This window comes from Lampetra fluviatilis, chromosome 1 (genome assembly GCF_964198595.1).
Source record: "Lampetra fluviatilis chromosome 1, kcLamFluv1.1, whole genome shotgun sequence".
NCBI lineage: Eukaryota > Metazoa > Chordata > Hyperoartia > Petromyzontiformes > Petromyzontidae > Lampetra > Lampetra fluviatilis.
In genome coordinates, this window is record NC_136275.1 from 38,295,542 (window position 1) to 38,323,113 (window position 27,572).

The following is a 27,572-nucleotide window of genomic DNA, read 5'->3' on the forward strand; positions in this document are numbered from 1 at the left end:
CTTTCAGAAACGTATCCCAGACGTAAGCCGGGGAATTACTGTATATATAAAAAGGCGACGTTTTGGGCAATCGCCCTTCTTCATAGAACATGGTAAGTGCCCGAAACATCACCTGTCATACATTTTTCCTCTCAATGCGGTGTTGTTGAGGTATGTGTCGAGTTTTTTTTTGGTGATATTGGGATGGTTGATTAATTCATCATTGATTTACATTACTGTTGGATCTGTCTGAAAGTTCAAACGCTCAATGATAGCTGACGAGATACGGCATTCATTAACTGCTTCGCACGTATAGACAAGAACGTAATAGAGGCCCCTAAATAGCGTTCGTGATCATTTGAGCATTTATTTCACCAGTAATCAGTCCCACGGAGATTAGAGTTGCTATTTTAATGGTAAGGCGCCTATAACCAGGCAGGTGATATCACAGAACAGCTTCATACACGACACATTCGTCAATAATGTCAACACTGTAAAACTAAACGCCATCACCACACGTAATTATACCGCTTGTACACAGGCTACGACATTAAACGTCACGTTATTAGGCAGCTCACAAACAGGGCCGAGGCATTCATGAGAGAATACACAACTGTATATGTGGATAAACCGCAGGCAACGTGGTTTTCATTCCCATGATTATGCGTTCTGATATTTGACAATAAACAACCACATTTGCTTAATCGCAAACACAATAACTTGTGTGTGTATAGTTCGTATTCGATGGAGTAGCATACGACGAACAAAATCTAACACGATTGGCTTAAAGACAAAGCAAAATATACAGCACAGTTAACACCAAAACACACAGGGCCGGTCAGGTCAACACACAATTTGATGTGCATGATGTTGTGTCGTATAAGTGCACGTACATTCACTATGTGACACAGCACATTAGACATAACCCAAATCAGATCATGATGCAGCAGATATTTACGCAGCGCAAGTTGGACCGCTGGCAGTCACTTCATTTGTGCCCACCTAATGTGGCGTAGCAACCAATCCACCACCCCCCCGACTGTGTCTCACGTGCCACACACACCGCAAACTGGAACCAAGGTGCTGCCCCGCCGTGAGCGGGCACACTGGGTCAACCGAACATCCCGCACGACGCTATTAACATTTACTTACAGGGTCTCGGTCCAACCAACCTTGTGAAAGGATTCATTTCTCGCTGAATTGCATCTTGAAGCAGCCCAATTCCTTGCAACGAGAGTTTTCGTTACATTTCCAAATTAGCTTTTGAGACAGATCAATGCAGCCAGAGACAGCCCAATGCATTCAACGGCTTAAGTTAGCACTTACTAAATATTCCATATCTAGTAGGCGGGCAAGGCCTACAAGTGGTTTGTCGATTCTCCCACACCGAGTCCTCAGAGCAGCCACCGAAATTATATCACTCACAGGCCACTCGGTACACACACACGTGTCTTCCAAAAAAACACCAACCTGTTCCACTTGCTCTTTAAGGAGACAGCGAGCTTGTTATGTGCCCATAGTTTGGTTAATATGGAAACATTAGAAAGCCACTGGAGCTCCGCACTTTTAAATCAAGATTTAGAACTCATTTGTTTAGAAGTGCCTTCTGTCTTTGATTTGTTGTCCTTCCCCCGCACCTCTGCTTAGCACGGTTGGCTACGTATGGTGCGAAAGAAGTTCAACATACATACATACATACAGATCGCCAAGATCATCAACTGCGTGTGGCCCATGCGTTCCGGAGAAGTCAATCCCTGGTCTACAGGAACACATGTGTTGGAATACAAAGGCAGACCCCACAAAACCAGTCCGCCCATCCTGTGAGGACACACCACAGGATGGGCCTTGTGTCTCGGTCTCGGTGAGACACAAGGTATGGTCTTATGACTCTAAATGGTCTCATGATTCTACATATTAATTGTGCAACAGAGACAGACTCTTTGTAGTGGATATCGCATCAATGGTGACAAAACTTCGCTAAGTGTGGATTTGCTAGCAATGCACACAAAACATTGTAATAAATAGCTATTTTTTAAAAAATGACTCCACTGCATTCAAAACATATACAAATGTTTGAAAACCGAGAGTTCTATGCAACTCGTTGGGCAAAGTTGCTGGATGACTTCTTACCAAATGATAAAGCCAGCAGCAACTAAAGTGCACTCTCCAATGAGAGTCAAACATGGGACAACGAACATAAGAGCATAGAGAGCACGTGGTATTGATGTCGTGAACTCTGCAGAGTACGTATGCAATAAAAATGGTAAACAGTTAATAAAATATATTCTGGATATTTTACTGTGCACGGTAAATATCTGAGAATAGCAATGCCAATTGACTTTGTTTACGTTTTACAGTAATGCAAAATGTTGTACCACAGGACCAACACTGTTTTGTCTTAGTTCCATGATTGCACTTGTAAATAAGTATACATAATTGTCATTTTCCCACCTCCGATTAGCACATTTGGCTACGTGCGGTGCAAATTAAATTCAACATACATACATACATTTTAATATTAATAGTCAGGGGCAGACACAAAGCTTAACCCCCCCATTACACCAATCGTAACCGCTAAGAATGGATCCGACCTCATGGAAATGGACCGTGCTGCTGCTCAGAGCAGAGGTCGCAAACGGGTTTTGATTCCTTAACCGTACCCGGCCGCACCAGGGTCGCAAACGGGTAACCGTACCCGGCCGGGTACGGGTAGGGTACGGGTATCGGGTACCTGATTGCGACCTCTGGGACGAAGCCATGTTGCAGGCGCGGGTGGGTTGATTCTAGGAACTTGAATTGTGAGAAGAGACAAGACGTTGGGAAATGAGTGACAAACAGTTACTCACCAGTGACTCATGGCCTACCCGTACCCGTACCCGGCCGGGTACGGGTAGCCGGGTATCGGGTAGGGTACGGGTATCGGGTACCCGGTTGCGACCTCTGGCTCAGAGGCTTCTTCAGCTAAGCTCCGGGTGAAGATGTATTCCTTGCGCAGGTGCATAACAGCTACACTTCAAATGGTACCGAGAAAGGTCCAAACGCAAACAACGCCGCTGGCTCTCGTCCTCTGGTAGCACCAAATGCAACTTCAGAACCCAACACTTAACAAGACCCAGTTGTCAACGTTGATGTTTTCACTCGCTGTACTCCACCCTTCCTTCACCCACTCACGCAGGCGATATTTCAGTTTGAACATGGTGACACAGGGATGTTACAATTTGCCTGTCGCCATTCAATATTGTCATGCCTCAGGGTCGCGATTCACCTCTGCAGTCGTCCCGGGAGCCCACTCTCGACAACATGTACGAACTGAAAAGAAGCGATTCTCACGCACAATTCACGACAATTATCACGAGCATAATATTCGACTATAAATCGATGCATGGATGCGTTCTATGTCTCGGGTGCAGCCGTGGCGCAGTGGTTAGTGCACTATGTTACAATCCAAGTTTGCCAAGTTTGATTCCCAGCAACGGCTAGCACCAGCGGCGAGTGATTATCTGCACCAGTCCTGGGTGCCCCCGCCCACCCCTTCACCGAGCTGCACTGACCAGCATGGTGAAGTAAGGTCAAAACATCCCCTTTGATCGACATGGCATGGGGAAGCCGTCATCCAGCAGTGGACTTATCATAGTTCATGATGATGAAGACGATGATTAATATCTCTCGTGTGCTAACAGGTAGAGCGTTGGGTTGGGTGGGATGAATCTGCACCTTTGAGCAGCCACTCCCCAAGGCAGCGTCACGAGCCACGGTGGTCCACAATGATACATGATTGAGGGGTGCATGGAATTTCCCCCCGTCCACCCCACGGAGCCCACAGACAGTGCCCAGTGAGGCGCTGCCTGCAGACGACGCCGGCGCGCTCAGGACTTGGGCCGTGCCCGCAGAGCGATGATCTCCTTGAAGTCGTTCACAAGGGCTCGCAGCGGCTGCATCTCCGGGTTCACGTGTTCGTCCAGCCACTCCTCCACCGCGTCCGGGAAGAACACCCTCTCCATCTCGCCCCTCAGCCTCCCCACTATCTCCTCCAGCCCATCGTGCACCCTGACAAAAGCGCGGTACACACGGAGTGCTCAGGAACACAGCTAGGGTCCCCCGAGATAAACTCGCGTACAAATTCTCTCCTGAAGCTACCAAATATTTCTGAGGCGCAACAAGGACAGAGCCCAGCCAACTTTTAGGGAATAACCACGCCCATTCAATGAGCCCCGCTCACACCGAAGAGGCCTCTTTGTCTTTGACATTTACCCTGCCCACTGCTCACAGGGCCTGCCCACTGCACAGGTAGCCCCTCCTACTACCCAGGTAACACCCTCCCACTGCTCATGTAGCCACGCCCACCACTCACGTTGCTCAGCCCTCTTTCTGCCCGATGATGAGTGAGGAATGAGGCCAGAAAATGTTGAACCCGTAAAAAATCCTAATTTGCGCAAAAAGCTTCGGGACACCTTCGGACAGCCTTTATGAAATTGGGATTGTCCTGGCCAAAGTAGGATATCTGATAGCCTCATTTTCTCTTGGAATTTGAGACACTAACTCATGTTCACACGCTTAATTGATCCAGATATACGTTTATAAAAAGGATAGGCCATTTAAAATGAATTTTTGCTCAACACATGTTCCAATTAGTTGATACAAATATTTGATGATTTGCGAGTACAAAAGATTAACTTAAATATGATTTCATCACGCAGTGATCTCTTCATGGCACAGTGCGCACTCACTGGCTCGTTTTCTGTCCAAAGTGCTCCATGTACAGCGGATTTCCAAACTTGTGCTTCCGGTGGTAGGGTGAAAACCAGCCCTTCAAAAACCTGCCGATGATGAAACGACAACCAACATCACCAGAGCAATCATCGCCCCCTACTGCAAGAAAAACTTGGCAGGACCCTCCCGAAAGAGTCACGAACTCAGTGAGGTAAAAAACAAGCATAGTCATGATAATAATACATCCTATTTAAAAAAAATCTATACTTGCTACTCATCCATTAGTAAACTTTAATAAAGAATATTTTGAAATAAAAAGCACTGTAAGGGAGAGTGATGGTGCAGCGGTTAGTGCACTGCACTCTGAATCCGGCAATCCTCAGTCTGGATTATCCGCTACGGCTAACATTAGTGGCGCGTGATATCTGAGCTGGTCCTGGGCACCCCCTTGACCAATCCACGCTGACCAGTGTTAAGTATGGTCAAACAACTTCTACCATTGATATGGCATGGACAGATCTTCATAAAGCAGTATTTTCACAAAGGGCTGTGAATTATAATTAACTATTTATTTTCTTGGTTCTTTCGGTAAAGTCACGTAGAAGGGAAGTAATAAAATAATAAAAATAAAACATAATAAAATAATTCTCACGACGTTTCGGCCACAACGCAAGCAGCCGTCCTCAGGTGAAGACCAGGTCTATCGGCTGTCTCCCCGACAGACCTGGTCTTCACCTGAGGACGGCTGCTTGCGTTGTGGCCGAAACGTCGTGAGAATTATTTTATTATGTTTTATTTTTATTATTTTATTACTTCCCTTCTACGTGACTTTACCGAAAGAACCAAGAAGATGAATCCCTGCAGTCACGAAAGCTTTAAATCGAAATGTAACTATTTATTACTATATATATTTTATCAGGTAAGACCTACTGAGCTATGTAGCTCTTTTCAGAATTGACATGGCCGCAAATGATAGTTAAACGAAATGGCTTGTGATGTAGAAGTTTTTAGCAGCTAAATACTTTAAACTCATATTTCTAAATGTAGAGGGAAAAACCGAAGGAACTGGAGAACAATCCAAGCAACCATGGCAATAACTTGCAAACTCCAAATATACAGGCATCAGGGTCGGGATAGAACCGACGACCTCCTATATAACAGGCGAGGTATTTAACATCTCGCCACCATGGCGATGATTATTAATATTACACGAACCATAAACATACAATTAATTTATCCTACCGTGTTATTCGTGCACATTGTAATGCTTCATAAAGGAAGATGGTTGAGAGCACACATCTTACTCGTTTTTTTCCAGCACCTCGGCGACGGAGGACCGCAGGTTGGCACTGATCCAGGTGACGTCGCGATAGATCTCGTATCCGGGGAACGTGCCGGAGCCCTCCCTGTGAGACGAACACCAAACGAGGCTCTCAGGCGCAGCTTGGGACGCACACAACGTAAAGAACAAAGACCTCATCACTGATGCAGCAGTAGAGGTCCCTAGCTTTGACCTCCCTCGGAGACAGTGGACAGCACTCAACCGAATCCACACATGACAAGGGGGGGGGGGGTGGTGATGACACAGCCACCTGCTTTGCAAGTGGAAGTGCGACTATGGCCATGAGTCCCAGACCACGGAATGCATCGCATCAACCTGCCCACCTAGATCTGTTGCACTTAATTTCTCCACTTAGCATCTCAGGAAGCCACTGAGTGTCTCACCAAACTCGACCTCCCGTTGTCAGTTTCTCCTGCCATGGCGATAGAAGGAGGAGATTCTACCACCGCCACTCACCAGGTAAACTGTGCTGCATCGGTCAGGCTCTGGAAACCCAGGAGTTCAGTGGTCGACTTCTTGGCCTCATCAGTGAAGCCACCTGTACGCACAGACACGGTGGGACAATTGCAGCGTTGGGATGCATGTGTGGGACACGGTACATCACAGCGTTCCTGCACAACAGCGACAGCTTGCAAGTGCACGCATTCCGCTGAAAGTTTCACAGCACAGAAAAGAGTGGAGGCCCACAAATCGCCATCGATGGCCTTGAACTGCTGCTTCGCGGAGGGCATGAGAAGCAGCGTAAATATGTAAGTTGAACTTCTTTCGCACCGTACATAGCCAACTGTGCTAATCGGAGGGGCAGTGGGCACATTAACGCAAGAGGTGGATTTACGGCACAAAGGAGGACTCAAATGGGAAAAACGTAAGCCGACAGGAAACGATCGCCACGACCGGAGGACGGAAGGATTGCGAGAAGTTCGTCCAGCCTCACCGTCAGTGGCCAAGTGACGAATGACAAAAAAGAGAGTGATGGAGAGAGAGAGAGAGAAGTAGTGCAGACGAATAGCCAATAGCTCTGCTCCTCCGCCAGACAATTGGAGCTTTACCTGGTAAAATAAAAAAGTTGAGTAAACAAAATAGTTTTATAGTCTCGAGGACATGCGAACCACACCGAGGTGGCGTCGCTCGACGCCCGGAGCCGCCGCGAGAAAGTGCCTCCCTCGCCCCCTCCCCCCCACCACCACCACCCGCCTTCGTACCGTGGATGAGCGTCTGCAGCGAGGCGGCGAGCGACGGGATGGCCACGGGGAGGAGCTCGCACAGCACCGAGTAGTGGTCGTACCTGCGGCACGCACGGCACGTACGCGACCTACATCAGGGCACACACAACTACTCCCACCCCCACCCCACTATCCCTACCACCTCCACGCCCCAACCTCCAGAAATTCAGTCACATCGATAATAGTTGCAGTGTACGTAGCCAACCGTGCTAATCGGAGGTGCGACAGAGGTGAGCAGCACATTTGACATTTGTAACTGATACCTAATTTTAGAAAGCTCCCAAAACATTTGCCAATTCGTATATAAATTGCACAGGGCACAGTTAATCGGTCATTTATATCTACACTGCATTTCTTTCAGTAGTTTGTCATTCGAATGGGTTTCGCTCGGCTCCTGCATACAGAATGGCTGCGTGCGACTGACAATTGTGAGAGGACATCACGGAGGGCCCACGGACGAAGAAGGCCCACGGTTGAAGAAGGCTGCCCTGGGTCTCACCTCTGCCAGCCTGTGAGCGCGATGCCCTGCAGGGCGATGGGCTGGCCCGCCATGCCCCGCGCCACCTCCAGCCACCGCAGCTGATTGTCCACGTGGTGCTTCACCGGTGCCACCATCGTGCTCGGCCCGGACGCCCCTGAGGAACAAAAACGAGGGCGCTTTAGATACGAGCATCGCTCTTGCCATTTCACACGTCTAAACGAATTGAGGCTAATCACGCAAACGCATGGATTCTGTGACGTTTCCAACTTGCGTTCATCTTCGGAAGTACATGGGGCGCTATGGTGGCAGAGATGCTAACTACCCCGCCTGGTATACAGGAGGTCGTGGATTTGATTCCGACCCTGACGCCTGCTGTTGTATATTTGGAGTTTGCATGTTCTCCCCGTGGTCGTGTGGATTTTTTTCCAGGTCCTCCGGTTTTCCCCTCCACATTTAGAAACATGCGTTTAAAGTATTCGACTGATATACATTTCAACACATGATAAGCCACTTCGTTGAGATATTATTTGTAGCCTGGTCACTTCTGAAAAAGAGCCATAGAGCTCAGTGGGCCTTACCTGGCAAAAATAAAAATAGTTTTTTAGTTTTACAGTAAGTCGTTGCTTAACCTGTTTTTACACAATGTGCTTTCGCTAAAACACGTTTCTTCCATGAGGCAATACTTTTGCACAACGCAGAATGCGCACCATATTAACGCGGTTTCTGAGCAGTCGCTGATAAATTACTTTCTTGAGCTGCGCGGGGGAGTGGTGTGGGAATTCTGGGTATCCGCACGGAACGATACGCCATCTCAATGCATGTGCGAATTCCATATTTTGCCAAACCTTATTCTCTACATTATTTCTTTTGGGGGAAGTTCTATCTGAACGCGTTTTCGCTTTTCAGGAACGTATCTACTGCGTTAAATGAGGACCCTAAAGATCAGGACGTCATCATGGTCGAAGCCATTGCTACCACCTTGCCAGCGCTTGCTCGCCTCTGCCGGATGCTGTGGCTGCCGCACAGGTGACGTGTGACAACCGCCAAGGATCTGCCCTCCCAGTATCCCCACCATCTGCTCGGGGTGTGATCCCTGTGGTCGCCGGATCCGAGGTGACCGTAATTATAACGGTAGCGATCGCACAAAGCGAGCAGCAAGAAATATTTTAGGCCGTGATGAAAACTGGACATCTGTGAACCTAGTGGAGATCTATCTGTGAAACAGCTTCATAGATCATTGGATTCCTCCAATGTAGATAAAGATTATGATTCTGAGATCACGGGTCTTGGAACGCTGCTCTGCCCCAGAGGGTGCACCTCGGCCGGCTGTGCCGGGATACCGAGCGAGGGTCCTTCTCGCGCTGGTTTGTGTCTCCAAGTTCTAGACAACTCTCGTATCAAATTGTCCGGTTTGTTTTATTGGGTTAGGTCCCTAATTGCAACGCAACTTCATATCTGCTTGGACTGTGATTGAAGCCGGCTGATCTGGCCTCCTGGTGGGGCCCATTACAGGTCTTGACCTACCTCGCGACAATGGACACGCCGCCTCGTTCCATCGCTCACCTTTGAAAGCGCTGGCAAACCACACCGCCTTGAAGCCACTGTTTGCGTACTTGTGCACGTGTTCCACTGGAGGCACGGGTACATTCGAGGCATTGGGTAAGAACGCCGCCCCGTGAAGCAGCGTGACATTTACAAAAAGACCCCGCAGTGCAATCAAAACACAGCTGACATCAGCTTGCCCTTTAACAAAATCACCCGGAATGCGGCTGATCTCAGCAGACCCCAGGAGCTCAGCCGAAGTTTCAGCCTGGATCGCGCTGGGAAGGGCGACCAACAAGTCGGTTGTTATCGGCGGCTGCAGGTCTACGTGGTGCAGAGCAGAAGGCAGTGCTGCCAAAACCATTGTTGTACTGTACTTCTACGCATGCACATCTATAATGTTTGCCTTCGCCACCCAACAATGACCGCGGTGGTAAAGCATGATCAAATAACGCCCACAACAATGGACTTTTCAAAGGAACTTGCACACGGAAATACGCACAATGCTGACTGAGAAATACCTTTCTGCTGGACGTTGAGGTTAGGCGAGTAGCCCCACAGCATCGGCTCTACATCTCCAGCGATACCGGACTCTGATGGGGAAACACCAGTGGGTACAAACAATTGACACTGTCAGCACGGTTTCTGTGATACAGGCACTCAACCAATACAGCCACTCAACCAATACGGCCACTCAAACGATACCGCCACTCACACTCAAATGGCTGTGCGACCTCGTGCGGCCCCGTGCGACCCCGTGCGACCCCATGCGACCCCGTGTGACCTTTGAGGGCGGCCTCGTCGATGCCGCTCAGCATGTCGTCCCACACGAGTACGCGAGCCTCGGGGCGCTGTTCCCGCACGTGCTGCGTCACCACGGCCAGGTGGCCCAGGAACATTCGGCCCAGGTGAGAGCCGTTCTGGCTTAGCCACTCCTTCGACTCGGGGCTCTCGCCCAGGTGGTAAACCTGCGCACGACGGGCGACGGTCAGAACACTCCTGCGTACACCCCGCCAACCTGGCCAGACCTCCTGCTCCACGCCACCAGCAATACTCGCCTAAGCACCAGTGATTCAAGCCGGCACCCCCCAAAGGCCTGGCCTGCACCACCTGCGCTGTACTAATCACCCACAATCCAGGCCCGTACCTCTACCGTAGCCTGCACCCGCAATCCTGGCCTGTACACCGACGCCCAAACCTGTCCCTGACACTCCTTAATCTGTTCACACCTCATCAGCGCCCAATTCACCTGCCCACGCATTGTTATGGTCGAAAAGCGCACACACACACACACATGTGTCGTGACAACCATTGATCGCGCACGCACACACACACGTGCACGCACCTCGTCGCAGCCGATGTGCAGGTAGCGTGCGCGAGGGTGCGCAAGCAGGATCTGCGTGACCATGGCTGAGAGCAGCTCGAGGGCGCCGGCGCGGTGCGGGTTCAGCGAGTTGGGGTAGCGCGGGACCTCGCGCAGGCCCTCATACTTCTCGTGCTTCAGCACAAACTGTGGGCGGCAGGCCACACCGAGTCACGGGCTGGAGGGGTTCCGGCCACATCACCCACACACGGGGTCACGGGGGTGGCACTGGTCACACCAAGCGTACACAGTGTCGCGTAGGGACACTGATCGGTGTTTTTACGGTGCCACCGGGAACACAATCCCATCGTGCGCTGATCGGGGATTCTCAAATATGCATGTATGTCATACAAATTCCATCAGCGATAGAATGTACGTGCTTTCGGCTTTATAAAACATTGTTGAACATGGCACACCACGGGAATGGGAGTCAATGATATATCAGGGGAAACAGCATGGAATGGGAAAAGTGCATGGCACAATATGGGCAGCAGGAAGAAAGGAGGAGGAGCACCGGAGAAGGAAAAGTAGGAGGAGGAGAAGCAACGACCGGGCCAAGATGTCGGAGACGAGAGGGCGATGGGAGGGGAGAGGAGAGAGAAGGAAGGAGCGAGCAGAAGTGAGCTGCACGAAGCAGCGTCTGTTTTCACAGGCTGCGGCGACGAGAGATTCAGAGTGGAGTGGTGGTTGGGGGGGGCTAAGAAGTTTGGATATCACTTGCCGCTGACGTTAGCCGTGGCTGAGAATTCAACCCACGTGACCGGGTTCACGGTGCAGTGCGCTAACGACCGCACCCCCAATGCTTCACCGTCGTCATCATCATCGTTGTCACAATAATATAGCGGGCGAGCGTCGACGCGCGAAGCTGTGAACGTGCGAGTGAGCAGGGCGCCACAGTAGCCGCGCTCACCTCCATGTGGCCGAACGTCTGCACCAGCGGGATGACCTCGAGCCCGCAAGCCTCGGCCAGTTGCAGCATCTTCCTTATATCCTCCATGCTGGAGGTGCACACGGGGGCACAGAGGGCACGCACGCTCAGAAAAATCTAGTTTTTATGGCGGGGAGTTGAACATTTTCACGTGAACTCGTGTCATGCTCGCAGCAGCGGCTTTTGGCTGGCCATCGAACAAAGATGGTCACCGCATTGCGCGCTTTCAGATGTGCTTTTTGCGGCCATCCTTCCGATATTAGGAAGCCCCTGGAACAATGCACTTTTAAATATAGATTGAAAACTCTTTTCTTTCTAACTGCTTTTTGTGTTAAGTTTGTTGTCCTTCCCCCGCACCTCCGATCAGCATGGCTGGCTATGTACGGTGCGAAAGAAATTCAACATATATACATTAAAGCTGGGACAACTCGCCTATCCAATCAATGAATAAAATAAAATTACAAATCACTTTTGATGTGGTCGATTACTCGGGCCCCTTAGATATGGTGGGTGCTCCTACATTCTGCCCTCCCGAAGGCAGGAAACCCCCCATGAGCCACAGCGAGCTTGATGCGCTCATTGCGCCGACGACATCATCAAGCTCGGCTTGTGAAAATCCTGAGAGTGGCTGGGACCATGCTCAGAGTCAGCTCAAGTTAAGCACGGCTTTGAGCCACAGCTCACTTGAGCCAGAGCCGAGCCTGAGCCAAGCCGTGACTCAGAATATGGGGCCTTAAACCCAGACAGACGCAGCGTCGGGATGGATTTTCCTGACAAAACCACCACCGTCCTACACAGGCTGCTGACGTAATACCACACAAATTACAACTTCATAACACGGCTGCAAGCCATTACAAACAACAGAGCCATCAAATATTGGTCATTTATATGTATAACATCGTCTAAACGAGCGTGGCTGGGTCGTTCGAAAGACGGTTTTACAATGAGACATTGTTGCTGTTGTTGGTGTTGTTGCTGTTTCTATGGGGCCCCAGGCGGAACGGTGCAGGTAAACGTATCGGGGGCTCACCTGTACGCGTACTGGCTGCTCAGGAGCTGCAGCTCGCCCTCGTAGGGGAACGAGTCTTCGTACTCCACAAGGAGCCCGTCTGCCCCCAGCGTGGTCAAGTACGGGATCAGCTGCACACGCGGTCACACGATGGGACACGTGTGTCGGCACGCATGTCGGCACTTGCGTCACAGTCAGCATCACGAGTGGCAGCATGTGTCAGCATGAATGTCAGTGTTTTAGCGTCACGCATGTCGGTATGTATGTTATCGTGTTCAAATCTGTAAATGATGAGAAAACCCCATCATTACGGAATAACAGTGAGGGTTCCCAAAACTATAAGTTTCAAACAACAGCACTGAGCCTTTGTGCATTGATGCAAAAGAACCATCAACAGTTTCTGAATAAGTGCACTGTGATGGTGGCTCAGACAAGAGGACCACAATGCACTTCTCCAGGAAATGCTGGTGGATTTGCATCTGCACAAAGAGCATACGCTATTAACACGTTTCTGCGTGTTGTTGCTTGCAATGTGTGTTAGCGTGTGTTGGTACATGACACATCAACCAGTGTTAGTATCGCAAACGAGAACAGTCCTTCTCAATAAGTTAAATCCTCCCGCAAGTCACGTGACTCCCGTGTATGACCACCCCCGCTCTGAATCCCTTCCCCTCTCCCCACCGTCCCGTTTGAAAACAGACGCTGCTCACTTCTCCTCGCTCCTTCCTTCTCTCTTCTCCCGCTCTGCCCTCCACACTTATCACCCTCTAACCCCCGGACATCGTGGCCAGGCAATCCCTTCTCCCTCTCCTCCCCTTCCTGCACGGGCCACACCTTCTTTCTTCCTGCCGCTCATTTTGAACCGCGGCCCTCCGTGTCCCGTCTTGGGGACTTCCGTCCCGGCGACCCCTTCCCCTCTCCTGAACATTTGTCCCTGCGTGCCCTTTTGAACAACCGACTCTCCTCCTCCTCTGCCCGCGGTGTACCACGGGGTAAGCAGTTTGATAAGAACTACAGCTGGAATAGAACTGGGACTGAAGGTTCACTCTGTTTAAAGAATGAGAACGGAACAAGAACATGACTGAGCGGCCACAACAAGGAATCGTATTTCACTGCACCATGTCACGTACAAAGTCAAATAACTAGTGTATTTACCAAGGTTTACGTGCTTACAGTTTGCAAAAATCACCAAGTGGTTACGTGCGCCGCTCAAATTCGCCTCCTGAAGATGCTCCCAGCACGTCGAGCGAAACGCCGGGACACCGTCGCGCTGAACAGCGCGCGGCAGAGGTCGCAAACGGGTACCCGATACCCGTACCCTACCCGATACCCGGCTACCCGTACCCGGCCGGGTACGGGTACGGGTAGCCGTTTGCGACCCTGGTGCGGCCGGGTACGGGTACGGGTAAGGAATCAAAACCCATTTGCGACCTCTGGCAACCGCCAGAACAGACCCGAGCAGTGGTATTTACGGCGGGAGCCAGAATCGGCTTAACCAACGGCCGCCGCACTCACCTGCTCCAGGTACCCGATCTGTGGGGCAGCCCCCTTGAGGTCCAGATGCACGAGCCTCATGCCGACGGGGCTGTGCTCACGAGCCTCCTCCTCCTTCTCTTCCACCGGGGAGGCCGCCGCCGCCGCTCCCGCCGCCCCCCCGGAGTCGCGCCGATCGTCCATCGCGTGGGGCACCTCGCCCGGCTTCTCCTGCTGCTCCCCGTCCCCGGCGGCGGCACCGTCTGTCGCCTTCTCGTCCTGCGTGGGAAGACGCAGGCGGCGGAGAAGGTTTTGTCCGCGGCTCGCACGACGAGAAGAATAGGCGGTGTGCGCCGTGGACCGAGCGGCGTCATTGAGTGCGGTCAAATAATCCCAAGGCTCTCATCCAGCATTGGAGGGCTGCACATTTTAACTCGCAGTATGTATGCATGTATGTTGAACTTGTTTCGCACCGTACATCATAGCCAACCGTGCTAATCGGAGGTGCGGCGAGCTTGGCATTGGCTAGCACCAGCCTGAATATGGACGCCATTCCATGGTACTGGTAAGAGAGAGCATTTTTACTCCGCAGAAGTGTGACCCTTGCATGAGAACACTAAATGTTTTATCTCAAGCCCGAGGAGAACATGTTCTCTATTTGAGGAAAAATTACTCCTCCTGCAGTAAATTTACCCGTCAGGGTCAGAAAAGGATTGAATGAATTAGACCCCAGGGTACAATTATTATGTGAGCCACATGGCTGCACCCACCCAGGAGATAGAAAACCCAAAAGGGTTTTGGTTTTGGGTATCTATCCGGGGTTTCTTGCAATCTTGCTCAAATTGGCTTTTGGCTGTATTGAGGCACAAGATCGATAGGGGAAGTCCCTATATCATGGCTGGCTTTAAAAAACTAGAACGACCCAAATGGCTGGTGGAGGCGGGGGGGGGGGTGGTGGTTGAAGTACCACCGAAAGTGGGTTTTGGATCAATTAGGCTTCTACGGGGGTCAAAATACTACCTCGCTCCGGCCGTACCTGCGAGACCTTCTTCCCCCAGAACTTGTCGACCAGGCTGGGTTTCCCCCAGAAGCGAACGGCCAAGGGGCCGGAGGGGCTGGGCGCTGGCCCCCACAGCCTCGTCAGAACCGAGCCTGGCACGGCGGCGCGATGACCCTTCCTGGGGCGGCAACGAACACCCGAGTCAGATGCCACCACTGAGCCGAGCCGGGCCGAGGGGAGTAGAGTGAGATGAGAGGGGAGAGGTAGGGGAGAGCGCGGAGGGGAGTAGAGTGAGATGAGAGGGGAGAGGTAGGGGAGTGCGTGGAGGGGAGTAGAGTGAGATGAGAGGGGAGAGGTAGGGGAGTGTGTGGAGGGGAGTAGAGTGAGATGAGAGGGGAGAGGTAGGAGAGTGTGTGGAGGGGAGTAGAGTGAGATGAGAGGGGAGAGGTAGGGGAGTGTGTGGAGGGAAGTAGAGTGAAATGAGAGGGGAGAGGTAGGAGAGTGTGTGGAGGGGAGTAGAGTGAGATGAGAGGGGAGAGGTAGGGGAGTGCGTGGAGGGGAGTAGAGTGAGATGAGAGGGGAGAGGTAGGAGAGTGTGTGGAGGGGAGTAGAGTGAGATGAGAGGGGAGAGGTAGGAGAGTGTGTGGAGGGGAGTAGAGTGAAATGAGAGGGGAGAGGTAGGAGAGTGTGTGGAGGGGAGTAGAGTGAGATGAGAGGGGAGAGGTAGGAGAGTGTGGAGGGGAGTAGAGTGAGATGAGAGGGGAGAGGTAGGAGAGAATGTGGAGGGGAGTAGAGTGAGATGAGAGGGGAGAGGTAGGAGAGAGTGTGGAGGGGAGTAGAGTGAGATGAGAAGGGAGAGGTAGGAGAGTGTGTGGAGGGGAGTAGAGTGAGATGAGAGGGGAGAGGTAGGAGAGTGTGTGGAGGGGAGTAGAGTGAGATGAGAGGGGAGAGGTAGGGGAGTGCGTGGAGGGGAGTAGAGTGAGATGAGAGGGGAGAGGTAGGAGAGTGTGGAGGGGAGTAGTGAGATGAGAGGGGAGAGGTAGGAGAGAGTGTGGAGGGGAGTAGAGTGAGATGAGAGGGGAGAGGTAGGAGAGAGTGTGGTCGGGAGTAGAGTGAGATGAGAAGGGAGAGGTAGGAGAGTGCGTGGAGGGGAGGAGAGTGAGATGAGAGGGGACAGGTAGGAGAGTGCGTGGAGGGGAGCAGAGTGAGATGAGAGGGGAGCGGTAGGAGAGTGTGTGGAGGGGAGCAGAGTGAGATGAGAGGGGAGAGGTCAGGGAGAGTGTGGAGGGAAGTCAGCTATAAGAGGTAGGAGAGTGCATGGAGAGGGGTAGCGTAAGCAGTAGAGTGAACAAATGTCACGGGTGAATGGTCGTGACAGGTGGCGGCGACAGTGAAGAAGAGGGGGTGGGGGGGGAGAAACCGTCGCGAGCGCCTTGCCTCGAGTCCGCTATGAGCTTGGAGGCGGCCAGCAGCGCGAAGGCGAGCAGCAGAACACGCAGCGTGCACACGTACTTGGATCGCATCATCGGCGCCAGTGCCACCGTCAACTGCAGTTCACCGCTCGCCGCCTGAGACACAACGACAGCCACACCGATTGGCTTCCGTGGTGCAGCACTCGGCGTCACGTTCGGGCTCTTGCCGCAAAGGTGCCGACACCGCGATCGCTTGCTCGCGCCGCCGCCGCCGGTGGGGAGGGCCTCCACTGGAGGATGTTTTAGGTCTACTCTTCCACGCCGACCAGACGTCTTCGGAAGAGGAGGAGGCGGGGGGGTACAAACACTTTACGCTGTCACACACGGATCTGCCAATCTACTCGCTGTGGCGTAGCCACGTATATCTGCTGAGTGGGCAGAGGAGGAGGAATTTGAAAAATGTCCGCGTTATTTCAAATGCTGCCCCAGCAGAACGAACCGGTTGCCTTTGAAAAACAAGTCCAGTGTGCTCAGCAACACACCTTGACATCATCACGCAAAAGTGACTGTGATCACCAGGGGCAAACCATCGATCACGTGATCCAACACTGCCCGCAGCACGAATTTTGCCACGAGGAGAAGAAGCGTCGCATGATCATCACAAACCAATAAACAAGAGGAAGCCGGCACCAAAATCAGAATATTTATTCAGACTGGAGGAATCCGATGAGCTATGAAGCTCTTTTTCACAGATGTCCAAAAAGAACAGGTCAGCAAGGGTAAGAGATCCTGGGGCAAAAAATCCGGGCAGACGCCACCACTGCATTAGAAAACACATCACTTAAATAAAATGCACGTAATTCGGCTAAATTCGACAAATGCTTGACCTGCGATGAACATTCGTCGGAGGTTGACTGTGTCATGACCTTGAAAGTAGTTCTGTGACCTCATCGCGTTCACTCTCTCACACAGGGGGGCGGAGAGTCCACATTCCTATGGTGGGCGTGAATAATATGGATGTAATAATGATTGTCCACGTCCCACAAAGTGGTTCTCATTTTACCATCTTAGATTTGAAGCTTTCGTGACTGCAAAGATTCATACTCTGTTTTTTTCGGTAAAGTCACGTAGGTAAAAAATAAAATAAATGAAAACAACTACGTTGTCCCCACCTGAAGAAGGACGCTTGTGATAATTGGTTCTTTACCCTTCTATCTGGCAACAAAACTGACACCTTTTTTACAAGGAGTCATGTTTGCATAGACCGCAATACCTGCAGTCATAATACAAACAAAAGAACATAACTCTGATAATGTGCACTGTCCTTAAAGTTGATTGATCCACACCCGAGACAGCTTTCCTTAGAGCCTAGTCTCATATGGGTTGGACCAGATGACGCCAAAAGGCGCACAACTCAAAGACAATGCACCATCAGAGTATGAGAGCTCGGGGCATAGTGAAGGACGCTTGTGTTGCGCCCGAAACGTCGTGATTTAATTTAGTTGTTTTCATTTATTTTATTGTATTTTTGACCTACGTGACTTTACCGAAAAAAACAGAGAGTATTTTACCATCCGCCAACTGGGCACTGCGGAGGCCACACGGTGCGACTCGCAAGTTGTTAAAGGTTGCCAAATTAATCCAGGGAGGCAAATACATTATTGCAAATGTTCAATGTTACGGCAAAATGCACCATTATAGCCAACTAGAAAAAGAGCGCGCTCCCCCAACACTGCAGGAATGGGCCAATAAATTATCAAAATTGTCGCTCTGGAGCATCTAAGTGAAAAGCCAAGGGGCAGGGAGGAAGCTTACCACCAAACATGGGAGCCCCTTCGCTACCACTCCTCCAGGGAGAATTGATTCTTAAGAGCATTCATCAGAGGCATTTTGGCACTCCCCCCCCTTCCCCTTTTTTTCCCTTCTCTTACAGGGGTATCAGAGGTCAGGAAGACACGAGGGTTGTAGAGTTAATCGAAACATGCGGTTTAGACAGGTTTCCTATTGCACTGTAATCCCTAATGTGTTTGTGCAGGTCTCAACCCCCTTTCATATCCTTTGTGTTGTGTACCTGATATCGTTTTGTTAATAATACTTTTGGAATAAAAAAAAAGGTTGCAAAGTTCATACACTAACGGTGCCGTTTATGTAAATGAGCATTGGCCACAATAATAAATTAGTAAAGATGTTTGCGCCGTTCTTACAGCGCAAAAGTTCCCACAACAAAGGAAGGTGCCGTAGTTACGCTTTGTGAGCCTTACTGAACATTTACGTCGTGAGCTGACTGCTGTGGACCTGGTTGAGAGTTAACGACAGAGGTGGGACAAAGTCATTGTTATGCAAGTCACAAGTAAGTCTCAAGTCTTTGCTCTCGAGTCCCGAGTCAAGTCGAGTCAAAGATGAGGCAAGTCCAAGTCGAGTCTGAAGTCATCAAAATCATGACTCGAGTCTGACTCGAGTCCAAGTCGCATGACTCGAGTCCACACCTCTGAGGTGGGACAAAGTCATTGTTGTGCAAGTCACAAGTAAGTCTCAAGTCTTTGCTCTCGAGTCCCGAGTCAAGTCGAGTCAAAGATGAGGCAAATCCAAGTCGAGTCTGAAGTCATCAAAATCATGACTCGAGTCTGACTCGAGTCCAAGTCGCATGACTCGAGTCCACACCTCTGGACTTAACGAGAAATCACCAATGGGGTGAGTAACACGGCGAGTAGATGGACCGGATACCACTAACACGAGTGAGTGAATAAGCGTGTGAGTAGGTAGGCGAGTAGATGGACCAGATACCACTAACACGAGTGAGTGAATAAGCGTGTGAGTAGGTAGGCGAGTAGATGGACCAGATACCACTAACATGAGTGAGTGAATAAGCGTGTGAGTAGGTAGGCGAGTAGATGGACCAGATACCACTAACACGAGTGAGTGAATAAGCGTGAGTAGGTAGGCAAGTAGATGGGCCAGATACCACTAACATGAGTGAGTGAATAAGCGTGTGAGTAGGTAGGCAAGTAGATGGACCAGATACCACTAACATGAGTGAGTGAATAAGCGTGTGAGTAGGTAGGCGAGTAGATGGACCAGATACCACTAACACGAGTGAGTGAATAAGCGTGTGAGTAGGTAGGCGAGTAGATGGACCAGATACCACTTACATGAGTGAGTGAATAAGCGTGTGAGTAGGTAGGCGAGTAGATGGGCCAGATACCACTAACACGAGTGAGTGAATAAGTGTGTGAGTAGGTAGGCGAGTAGATGGGCCAGATACCACTAACACGAGTGAGTGAATAAGCGTGTGAGTAGGTAGGCGAGTAGATGGACCAGATACCACTAACACGAGTGAGTGAATAAGCGTGTGAGTAGGTAGGCGAGTAGATGGGCCAGATACCACTAACATGAGTGAGTGAATAAGCGTGTGAGTAGGTAGGCGAGTAGATGGGCCAGATACCACTAACACGAGTGAGTGAATAAGCGTGTGAGTAGGTAGGCGAGTAGATGGACCAGATACCACTAACACGAGTGAGTGAATAAGCGTGTGAGTAGGTAGGCGAGTAGATGGACCAGATACCACTAACATGAGTGAGTGAATAAGCGTGTGAGTAGGTAGGCGAGTAGATGGACCAGATACCACTAACACGAGTGAGTGAATAAGTGTGTGAGTAGGTAGGCAAGTAGATGGACCAGATACCACTAACACGAGTGAGTGAATAAGCGTGAGTAGGTAGGCAAGTAGATGGGCCAGATACCACTAACATGAGTGAGTGAATAAGCGTGTGAGTAGGTAGGCAAGTAGATGGACCAGATACCACTAACATGAGTGAGTGAATAAGCGTGTGAGTAGGTAGGCGAGTAGATGGACCAGATACCACTAACATGAGTGAGTGAATAAGCGTGAGTAGGTAGGCAAGTAGATGGACCAGATACCACTAACACGAGTGAGTGAATAAGCGTGAGTAGGTCGGTGAGTAGATGGACCAGATACCAGTAACATGAGTGAGTGAATAAGCGTGTGAGTAGGTAGGCGAGTAGATGGGCCAGATACCACTAACACGAGTGAGTGAATAAGCGTGTGAGTAGGTAGGCGAGTAGATGGACCAGATACCACTAACACGAGTGAGTGAATAAGCGTGTGAGTAGGTAGGCGAGTAGATGGACCAGATACCACTTACATGAGTGAGTGAATAAGCGTGTGAGTAGGTAGGCGAGTAGATGGGCCAGATACCACTAACACGAGTGAGTGAATAAGCGTGTGAGTAGGTAGGCGAGTAGATGGGCCAGATGTCACAAATGTGTGTAGGTGAGTGAGAGAATGAGTGAGTAGGTAGACGATTAGACAAATATCCCCTGCATAGCCTGAACAGAATGTTGAGGGAAGTACTGTTCGCGAGCATCTGTGAAGGCCGGCACAGCACAATGGTGGTGAGTCGTCAGCACCACGCGCGTCAATCTTTGCCTCCCTAGCAGCAATGTTTACACACTGCACCAGGTACTCATTTGAGGCTGAGTCGACCTCGGGGAGGCCCAAGACCAGTTCAGATAATCGTCACTGGTGTGAGCCGTAAGCGGGAATCGAGTTCGGGTGGCCGGGTTCGTAGCACAGCGCTCGAACCGCCACACTCCCACACCAGATACCACAAACGTGAGCATGTGAGCGGGTGGGAGAGAATGAGCGTGTGAGTGAGTAGATCGGCCTGACAACGCAAGACTGCAGGGGGCCGTAGTATCTTGATGTCTTTGTGCATGTGACAATCAGGTCTGTGTTCAAAAAAAAGAATTAGACCCATATCTAGAGCCCCCGGAGCAGGTTCTGCTCATTTGGCAGGTGCTGTAAAATATCTTTGACGCCCAGGTGTGGTATGAGTTTTAAATGGCTCCATGGGTGTGGTGGACATCAAAATAGCACAACAACTTCACCGACATACTGTAGGTACAGCAGCAACTTGCATCACCCGGTATACGTGCCAAAGTTGGGCTAACGTCGGGCCAAAATTAGCATGTTGATGGAACCCTTGGATCAACATTCCACATTTAGCGGGTAAGCGATTTTTAATTAAATAGACCGACGGAATAATAAATATTTTTCAAAATATAAAATTCACCGTAACAAGATGACAAACGACTAAGCCGTAAAAGAAGAACACGGTTTATAATGATTAATGCACGCGGGGGCAGCCAATGTCGCGACGCTGCCAGGAACTCACGCAAACGTGGCCACGCGCCAAGCAGCCAAGCAACCAAGACACGACGCTTCGTTCACTCGTGTCCACACGGCCCCGGCATCCACTGAGCGTGTTAATGGGGAGCGGCGGAACCAGGAGGAGGAGGGAGGTGAGGAGCGAGATGTTAACTTAGTCAGCGTCAAGTGCAGAATGAATGACAGCAGCACACAGGCGCTCACACATGTCCACAGGAGGAGTGGGGGGGGGGGTTTGGGTAAACCACAGGTGTCAACTATAACCTGTAATACCAATAGTTTACGTGGCGATGTAGGTACAATTAAATATTAACCTGGGGATCAACGCTCATTGCAGAAAGTAACAGCGGGGAGTATTTGTGAAGTAGATTGTGAGATGAAGTGTGGAGGATTTTCGAGTATACCCCCCCCCCCCCACTGCAGACATGGTATGACCTAAACACTCCCCAAGCATCAAGTTCCCTGGATGGGGATTGTTTTGGTCCACGCTCCGAATAAAAACACACGCAGGCAACGGCGGCCCGGCACACGTGGAACGTTGGGCCAACGTCGGTACGACGTTTCCAACCACGTGCCCAATCGTCTTGGTTCTTTCGGTAAAGTCACGTAGAAGGGAGATAATAAAATAATAAAACATAATAAAATAATTCTCACGACGTTTCGGCCACAACGCAAGCAGCCGTCCTCAGGTGAAGAACAGGTCTGTCGGAAAGACAGACGCTGTCTTTCCGACAGACCTGTTCTTCACAGACGCTGTCTTTCCGACAGACCTGTTCTTCACCTGAGGACGGCTGCTTGCGTTGTGGCCGAAACGTCGTGAGAATTATTTTATTATGTTTTATTTTTATTATTTTATTATCTCCCTTCTACGTGACTTTACCGAAAGAACCAAGAACACGTGCCCAATGTTGACCCAACGTTGACACGTTTACCGGGTGTGCAAACGTGTGGAAACTGTTGCGTCAATCCACTGCTGAACCGTGAGTCACTATCTGGTTAGCGAAGGTGGGCAGAGCTTGAACACGGGGAGACGAGGACATTGCAATGGGTCTTGTCGCACGGCCCCTCGACTCTCGCAAATAATAATTTACATTAATTTGTTAGGTGCCTTTCACTAATGTGTCAATGTGCCTTGAGACATTAATGTCCCCACAGCAACCTAATAGCACCGCATCTGTGGGCACCCATTCAAGTACTGTCAAGGTGCAAAGCCACTTAGCTTGCAAGGTCTAAAGAGACTGGATGCATTCGTGATGTTGTCAGAGAATGCATTCAAATCGCGATTTAAATATAACAATTCATTGAAATGTATCAATTTAAATATAACGATTACCACGTGTTAATCTGGTGTGGATTTCACTCTTGTGTAAAGTGTCCAGTTTAAAACGATAACGCATTTTGTGTGGCCAAAGGCTATTTTGTAGTACAACGAGCACAAATAAATAACCACTCGATTTTCATTCAACACTGCTTCACAACAGAAAACATGTATAAAGCAGGCTGACGTTCCAGGCAACGGCACTCATTCAGAATAAGAATATTGCTCTATACTGGAGGAATCCGATACGCTGTGTTCTTTTTCACAGATGTCCAGTCGGGGCGAGTAAGAACAGAAGGCAAGATACATTGAGTGGACTTCATAGTTGCGATGTTATTCTGCTACCAGTGAAAGCACCCATAGCTAGGCAATGCCCCCAACTTTCCACCCCAGGGTGCCCCCGCCCCTCGCGCGTGACCCCGCCCCCACGCGCGTGACCCCCCCCTCTCCTCGCGCGTGACCACCCCCCTCCCCCTCGCGCGTGACCACCCACCACCCCCCTCCCCCTCGCGCGTGACCACCCACCACCCCCCTCGCGCGTGACCCCCCCTCCTCCCTCTCGTGAACCCCCCCACCTCGCGCGTGACCTCCCCTCGCGCGAAGGGGGGAGGTCACGCGCGATGCATTGTACTCACAATGTCGTCGTAATATCGTCCACCAATGCTGCTGTAACAGTAATTATAACTGACCCCAGGTCTGGTTGTGAGGCCCCCCTCATCCAGCAGTGGACTGATAAAGGAGTGCATGGTACAAGCACTGTATGTTGAACTTCTTTCGCACCGTACGTAGCCAATCGGAGGGTGCGGAACGACCTCCGATGAGCACGGTTGGCTACGGTGCAACGTACATACGGCACCGTACAACGCCGAACGAGGAGGGGGTGATGATTTTTATTTTTATTTCACGGAAACCCACCAGGCGGACACCAGCGCAGACGATGTCGTCTCACCCATCGAGGAGGGAGGAAGGGAAGCTCGCTTACACACGGGCACGTGGGCGCTTCGTCTTCTAGGCACTCATCAGCGCGTGGCTTCCTCGAGCGGCCTCTGGAGGGTGGGAATGAGAGGACAACCCACAAGTTCAAGTTTAATTATTAGGTATAGCCCTGTGAGCCATTCGGCTCTTGAATCGGGTGCAACCGCAACAAACAAAAAACTAAAACATGAACAAAAACATCTTAAAGTGAATATGTGACTAAGTGCAAACAGAAAATCCAAGAAAAGACAGCAAAATATTGCAGAAAAAAACACCGTACGCCAACGCTGTGTGCAAAAATCCCAGTGGGATGCAAGTCAAACAACAACAACAACAACCATAAGACAACTTAGATTAAGGCCATCAGTCTAACTCTGTACTACAACAAAGTTCACAACTAAGAACGCAAGAGCCGGCGGCGGACATGGGGGCATTCCACTGGAGACGTGTGGGGGAGCCAGTTTTGACTTCGGATTTATGCTCCGACGATTATTATAGGTTCCCCGTCTCCGGGAGGCAGAGTGCAGACGGGCGCGGCTGTGGTGTTCAAGAGGCCCCAGTTACTGGCCACGCAAGCAAAACATAAAACACATTCCTGCGGAGGGAGCTGGTAGGAACGTTGGGTTGCTCGGTCAATGGCCAGGGTCAACGGCGGCGTGGTGTATTCCGCAAATATGCCCGACTGTGAGGGCGGGCACAAGCCGGCGTGAGTAGGTTAAACGTTGAGTTTTATAAGGGCACCACGGGGTGACCAGCCCCACCCCACCCAGCCCCACCCCACCCAGCCCCACCCCTCCCACCCCCCACCCAGCCCCACCCTCCCCACCCAGCCTCTCCCCACCCAGCCCCTCCCTCCCCTGCACGACGGACGGACACAATAATCCCCTGTGGGCTGGTGTAACCAGGAGATTCCTACCAGTATAAGCTCTATGTACTTGCAGACGAATCATAATCGCGTATACTCGTCCAAGCTATAACGCGAATATTGTACTGGGCTGATACAGTCAGGACGCGTGTAATGTTTGCCTACTTTAGGTTGGCAGTGGGCTGGGCGGGTGAGGATGTGTCAAATTTACAATGAGCGTGGGAAACGTTGAACATGAACAGAATGTGTCAACATTACATGGGCGTTCGAACGTAACGGTGGCTTGCCATGGTTTTGTTTCACTCGCCAGGCTTATTGGACTCACTGCTGCGTCAGTTTCGTCTGACGCAGTAGAGGTCTTAATAAACACGGAACATCAAAATAATGGACATCGCTGCGCACGAAACAGCGACAACCACAACCCAGAAATCGTGCGGCGTTTGGACCGCAAAATGTTCCAAAGGCGTGCGAACATCGGCCCAACTTTGGCAGGTCGGCCGAGGAGTTTGCACGTTGTCGATGCGATCAATGCTGCTGAAATTATGCACTCCCAGAATGCTGATGCAGACACACACACACAGGCTATGGGAAGGAGGCCAACAGGCTATTAATTACAGTATTTAGAATTCGTAAGTCATGCGTGTGAATTTCACAAATTACAGTATTTAGTAACCGCTGCTGCGTTGGCAGTGTTATTGACGAATGTAAAATTATTTCCTTTTTCTTAAATTCTGTGTCGCCTTTGCGACATCAGCAGTAAGTCGACAGTTAAGCGGCTTGGTACTGGTAGGAACCTCCTGGTTACACCAGCCCACAGGGGATTATTGTGTCCGTCCGTCGTGCATTCAAAAATGGGAAGGGTGGGGCTGGGTGGAGAGGGGAGGGTGGGGAGGGGCTGGGTGGGGAGGGGAGGGTGGGGGGTGGGGAGGGGAGGGTGGGGGTGGGAGGGGTGGGGCTGGGTGGGGTGGGGCTGGGTGGGGAGGGGCTGGGTGGGGAGGTGCTGGGTGGGGAGAGGGCTGGTCACCCCGTGGTGCCCTTATAAAACTCAACGTTTAACCTACTCACGCCGGCTTGTGCCCGCCCTCACAGTCGGGCATATTTGCGGAATACACCACGTCGCCGTTGACCCTGGCCATTGACCGAGCAACCCTCCGCAGGAATGTTAAAAAGCCCCCCATCGACATCCATTCACTGCATTCCTACAGCGATAGGATAGCGATGATAACGCAACGGGACTTCATCACTGGACGCTACAAGATCCAATCACTGCGATCACGGTGGATCTGACCAAATTAAAGTCTCATCAGCAGCTCCGTCACCGAGTGTCAATCACCCCTCGCCGCTTCCTGTGATACCATCCCACATCGTCCAGCAGATGTGTTGCGAAGCTGTGACCACACGCGCAAAAGGGGCATGCACACGCAGTCGAGGCCGGCACGTGCGTGCATTTCGATGTTTGTTTCACGGTTGAATGTCGAGGCGCACGTGGGCCTCCACCCCACCCCACGCATGTAAACATGAAAACGCCGGGCCAACGTCGGCGCAACGTCGAACCACCGCTCTCGTTTCGCGGCACATTTCACGTCGCGGCCGAACGCTGATTGTCGCCAGGGCGAATTCAACAGAAGCGACATTGATCGTGCGCGCTGCCGGGGTTGAGCAGTCGCGGGCGACCAGACACAACACACGCAGCAGGAGCAGTAGCAGGAGCGGACGACCAGACACAACACACGCAGCAGGAGCAGCAGCAACAGGAGCGGGCGACCAGACACAACACACGCAGCAGCAGCAACAGGAGCGGGCGGCCAGACACAACACACGCAGCAGGAGCAGTAGCAGGAGGAGCAGGCGACCAGACACAACACACGCAGCAGGAGCAGCAGCAGCAGGAGCGGACGACCAGACACAACACACGCAGCAGCAGCAGGAGCGGGTGCGACAGGAGACGACAACCATGTGGAGAGCGAGCCGAGAGCCCGGGGGTTTGCTCAGCTCATGGACGCCGCGTCTAAATTGCGCGTGGCTCGCCTGTGTGAGCCGGGAGGCGTGGAGTAGGGGAGCGGAGGGGTGGAGACAGACACCTGAGCCGGCACAAACGCGCCAGGAAAGAGGAGGAGGAGGCGGGTGCTGTTTGCGAATCGCGAGCTCCTCCCCAGGAGGCCGCGATTTCCCGCGCTTCACTTCCGGGTTCGGCGCGTTGTATCCGCCCACAACGAGCGCCTCGATTGGTCAGAATTCCCGACCTCGTGACGTGGGTGACAGCCGGAGTCACGTGGTAACATTCATGAACTCTTGTCGTGAGTTACAGCCAGTCACGTGGTAACATTCGATTTAAAGCTTTCGTGACTGCAGGGATTCATATTCTTGGTTCTTTCGGTAAAGTCACGTAGAAGGGAAATAATAAAAATAAAACAATGAAATACAATTCTCACGACGTTTCGTTCATTAAGACGCTGCCTTTCTGACATACCTGTTTTTCACCTGAGGACGGCTGCTTGCGTTGTGGCCGAAACGTCGTGAGAATTGTATTTTATTTTTATTATTTCCCTTCTACGTGACTTTACCGAAAGAACCAAGAAGATGTATATTTGGTGTTTGCATGTTCTCCCCGTGGTTGCGTGGATAGTTCTCAGAGTCCTCCGCTTTTTCCCCTCCACATTTTGACACACGATAAGCCTCTTCGTTGAGCTATTATTTGTGGCAAGGTCGCTTCTGACAAAGCTATTAAGCTCAGTGAGCCTTATCTGGTTAAATAACTTAGCTA

At 51.1% G+C, this 27,572-nt stretch overlaps 1 protein-coding gene across 2 annotated transcripts; it reads right to left on the reverse strand.

Moving 5' to 3' along the window:
* Positions 1-332: 332 nt before the first annotated feature.
* On the reverse strand, positions 333-27,012 carry HEXD (hexosaminidase D). Of its 2 annotated transcripts, none has more exons than XM_078862236.1 (17): positions 26,837-27,012; positions 23,918-24,014; positions 16,488-16,618; positions 15,087-15,228; positions 14,093-14,329; positions 12,599-12,708; positions 11,551-11,638; positions 10,623-10,787; positions 10,062-10,245; positions 9,799-9,870; positions 9,299-9,364; positions 7,754-7,889; positions 7,234-7,316; positions 6,488-6,569; positions 5,994-6,095; positions 4,707-4,796; positions 333-4,026 (listed from the first exon to the last, which is right to left on the reverse strand). In XM_078862236.1, the coding sequence occupies exons 3-17, from the start codon at positions 16,574-16,576 to the stop codon at positions 3,846-3,848; spliced, it is 1,827 nt and encodes a 608-aa protein (XP_078718362.1). In that variant the 5' UTR covers positions 16,577-16,618; positions 23,918-24,014; positions 26,837-27,012; the 3' UTR covers positions 333-3,845. The 2 variants fall into 2 exon arrangements, with proteins under 2 accessions (XP_078718362.1, XP_078718353.1); XM_078862227.1 differs by having other exon boundaries at positions 23,884-24,014.
* Positions 27,013-27,572: the final 560 nt, after the last annotated feature.

What these genes read in the sequence shown, in the direction of transcription:
- HEXD (XM_078862236.1), bottom strand. Translation starts at nt 16,576, where the DNA reads ATGATGCGATCCAAGTACGTGTGCACGCTGCGTGTTCTGCTGCTCGCC. An exon ending in AGATCGGGTACCTGGAGCAG is followed by an intron (nt 12,709 to 14,092) that starts GTGAGTGCGGCG and finishes CCGCGTGTGCAG; the next exon opens with CTGATCCCGTACTTGACCAC. An exon ending in TTTGGACAGAAAACGAGCCA is followed by an intron (nt 4,027 to 4,706) that starts GTGAGTGCGCAC and finishes CGCTTTTGTCAG; the next exon opens with GGTGCACGATGGGCTGGAGG.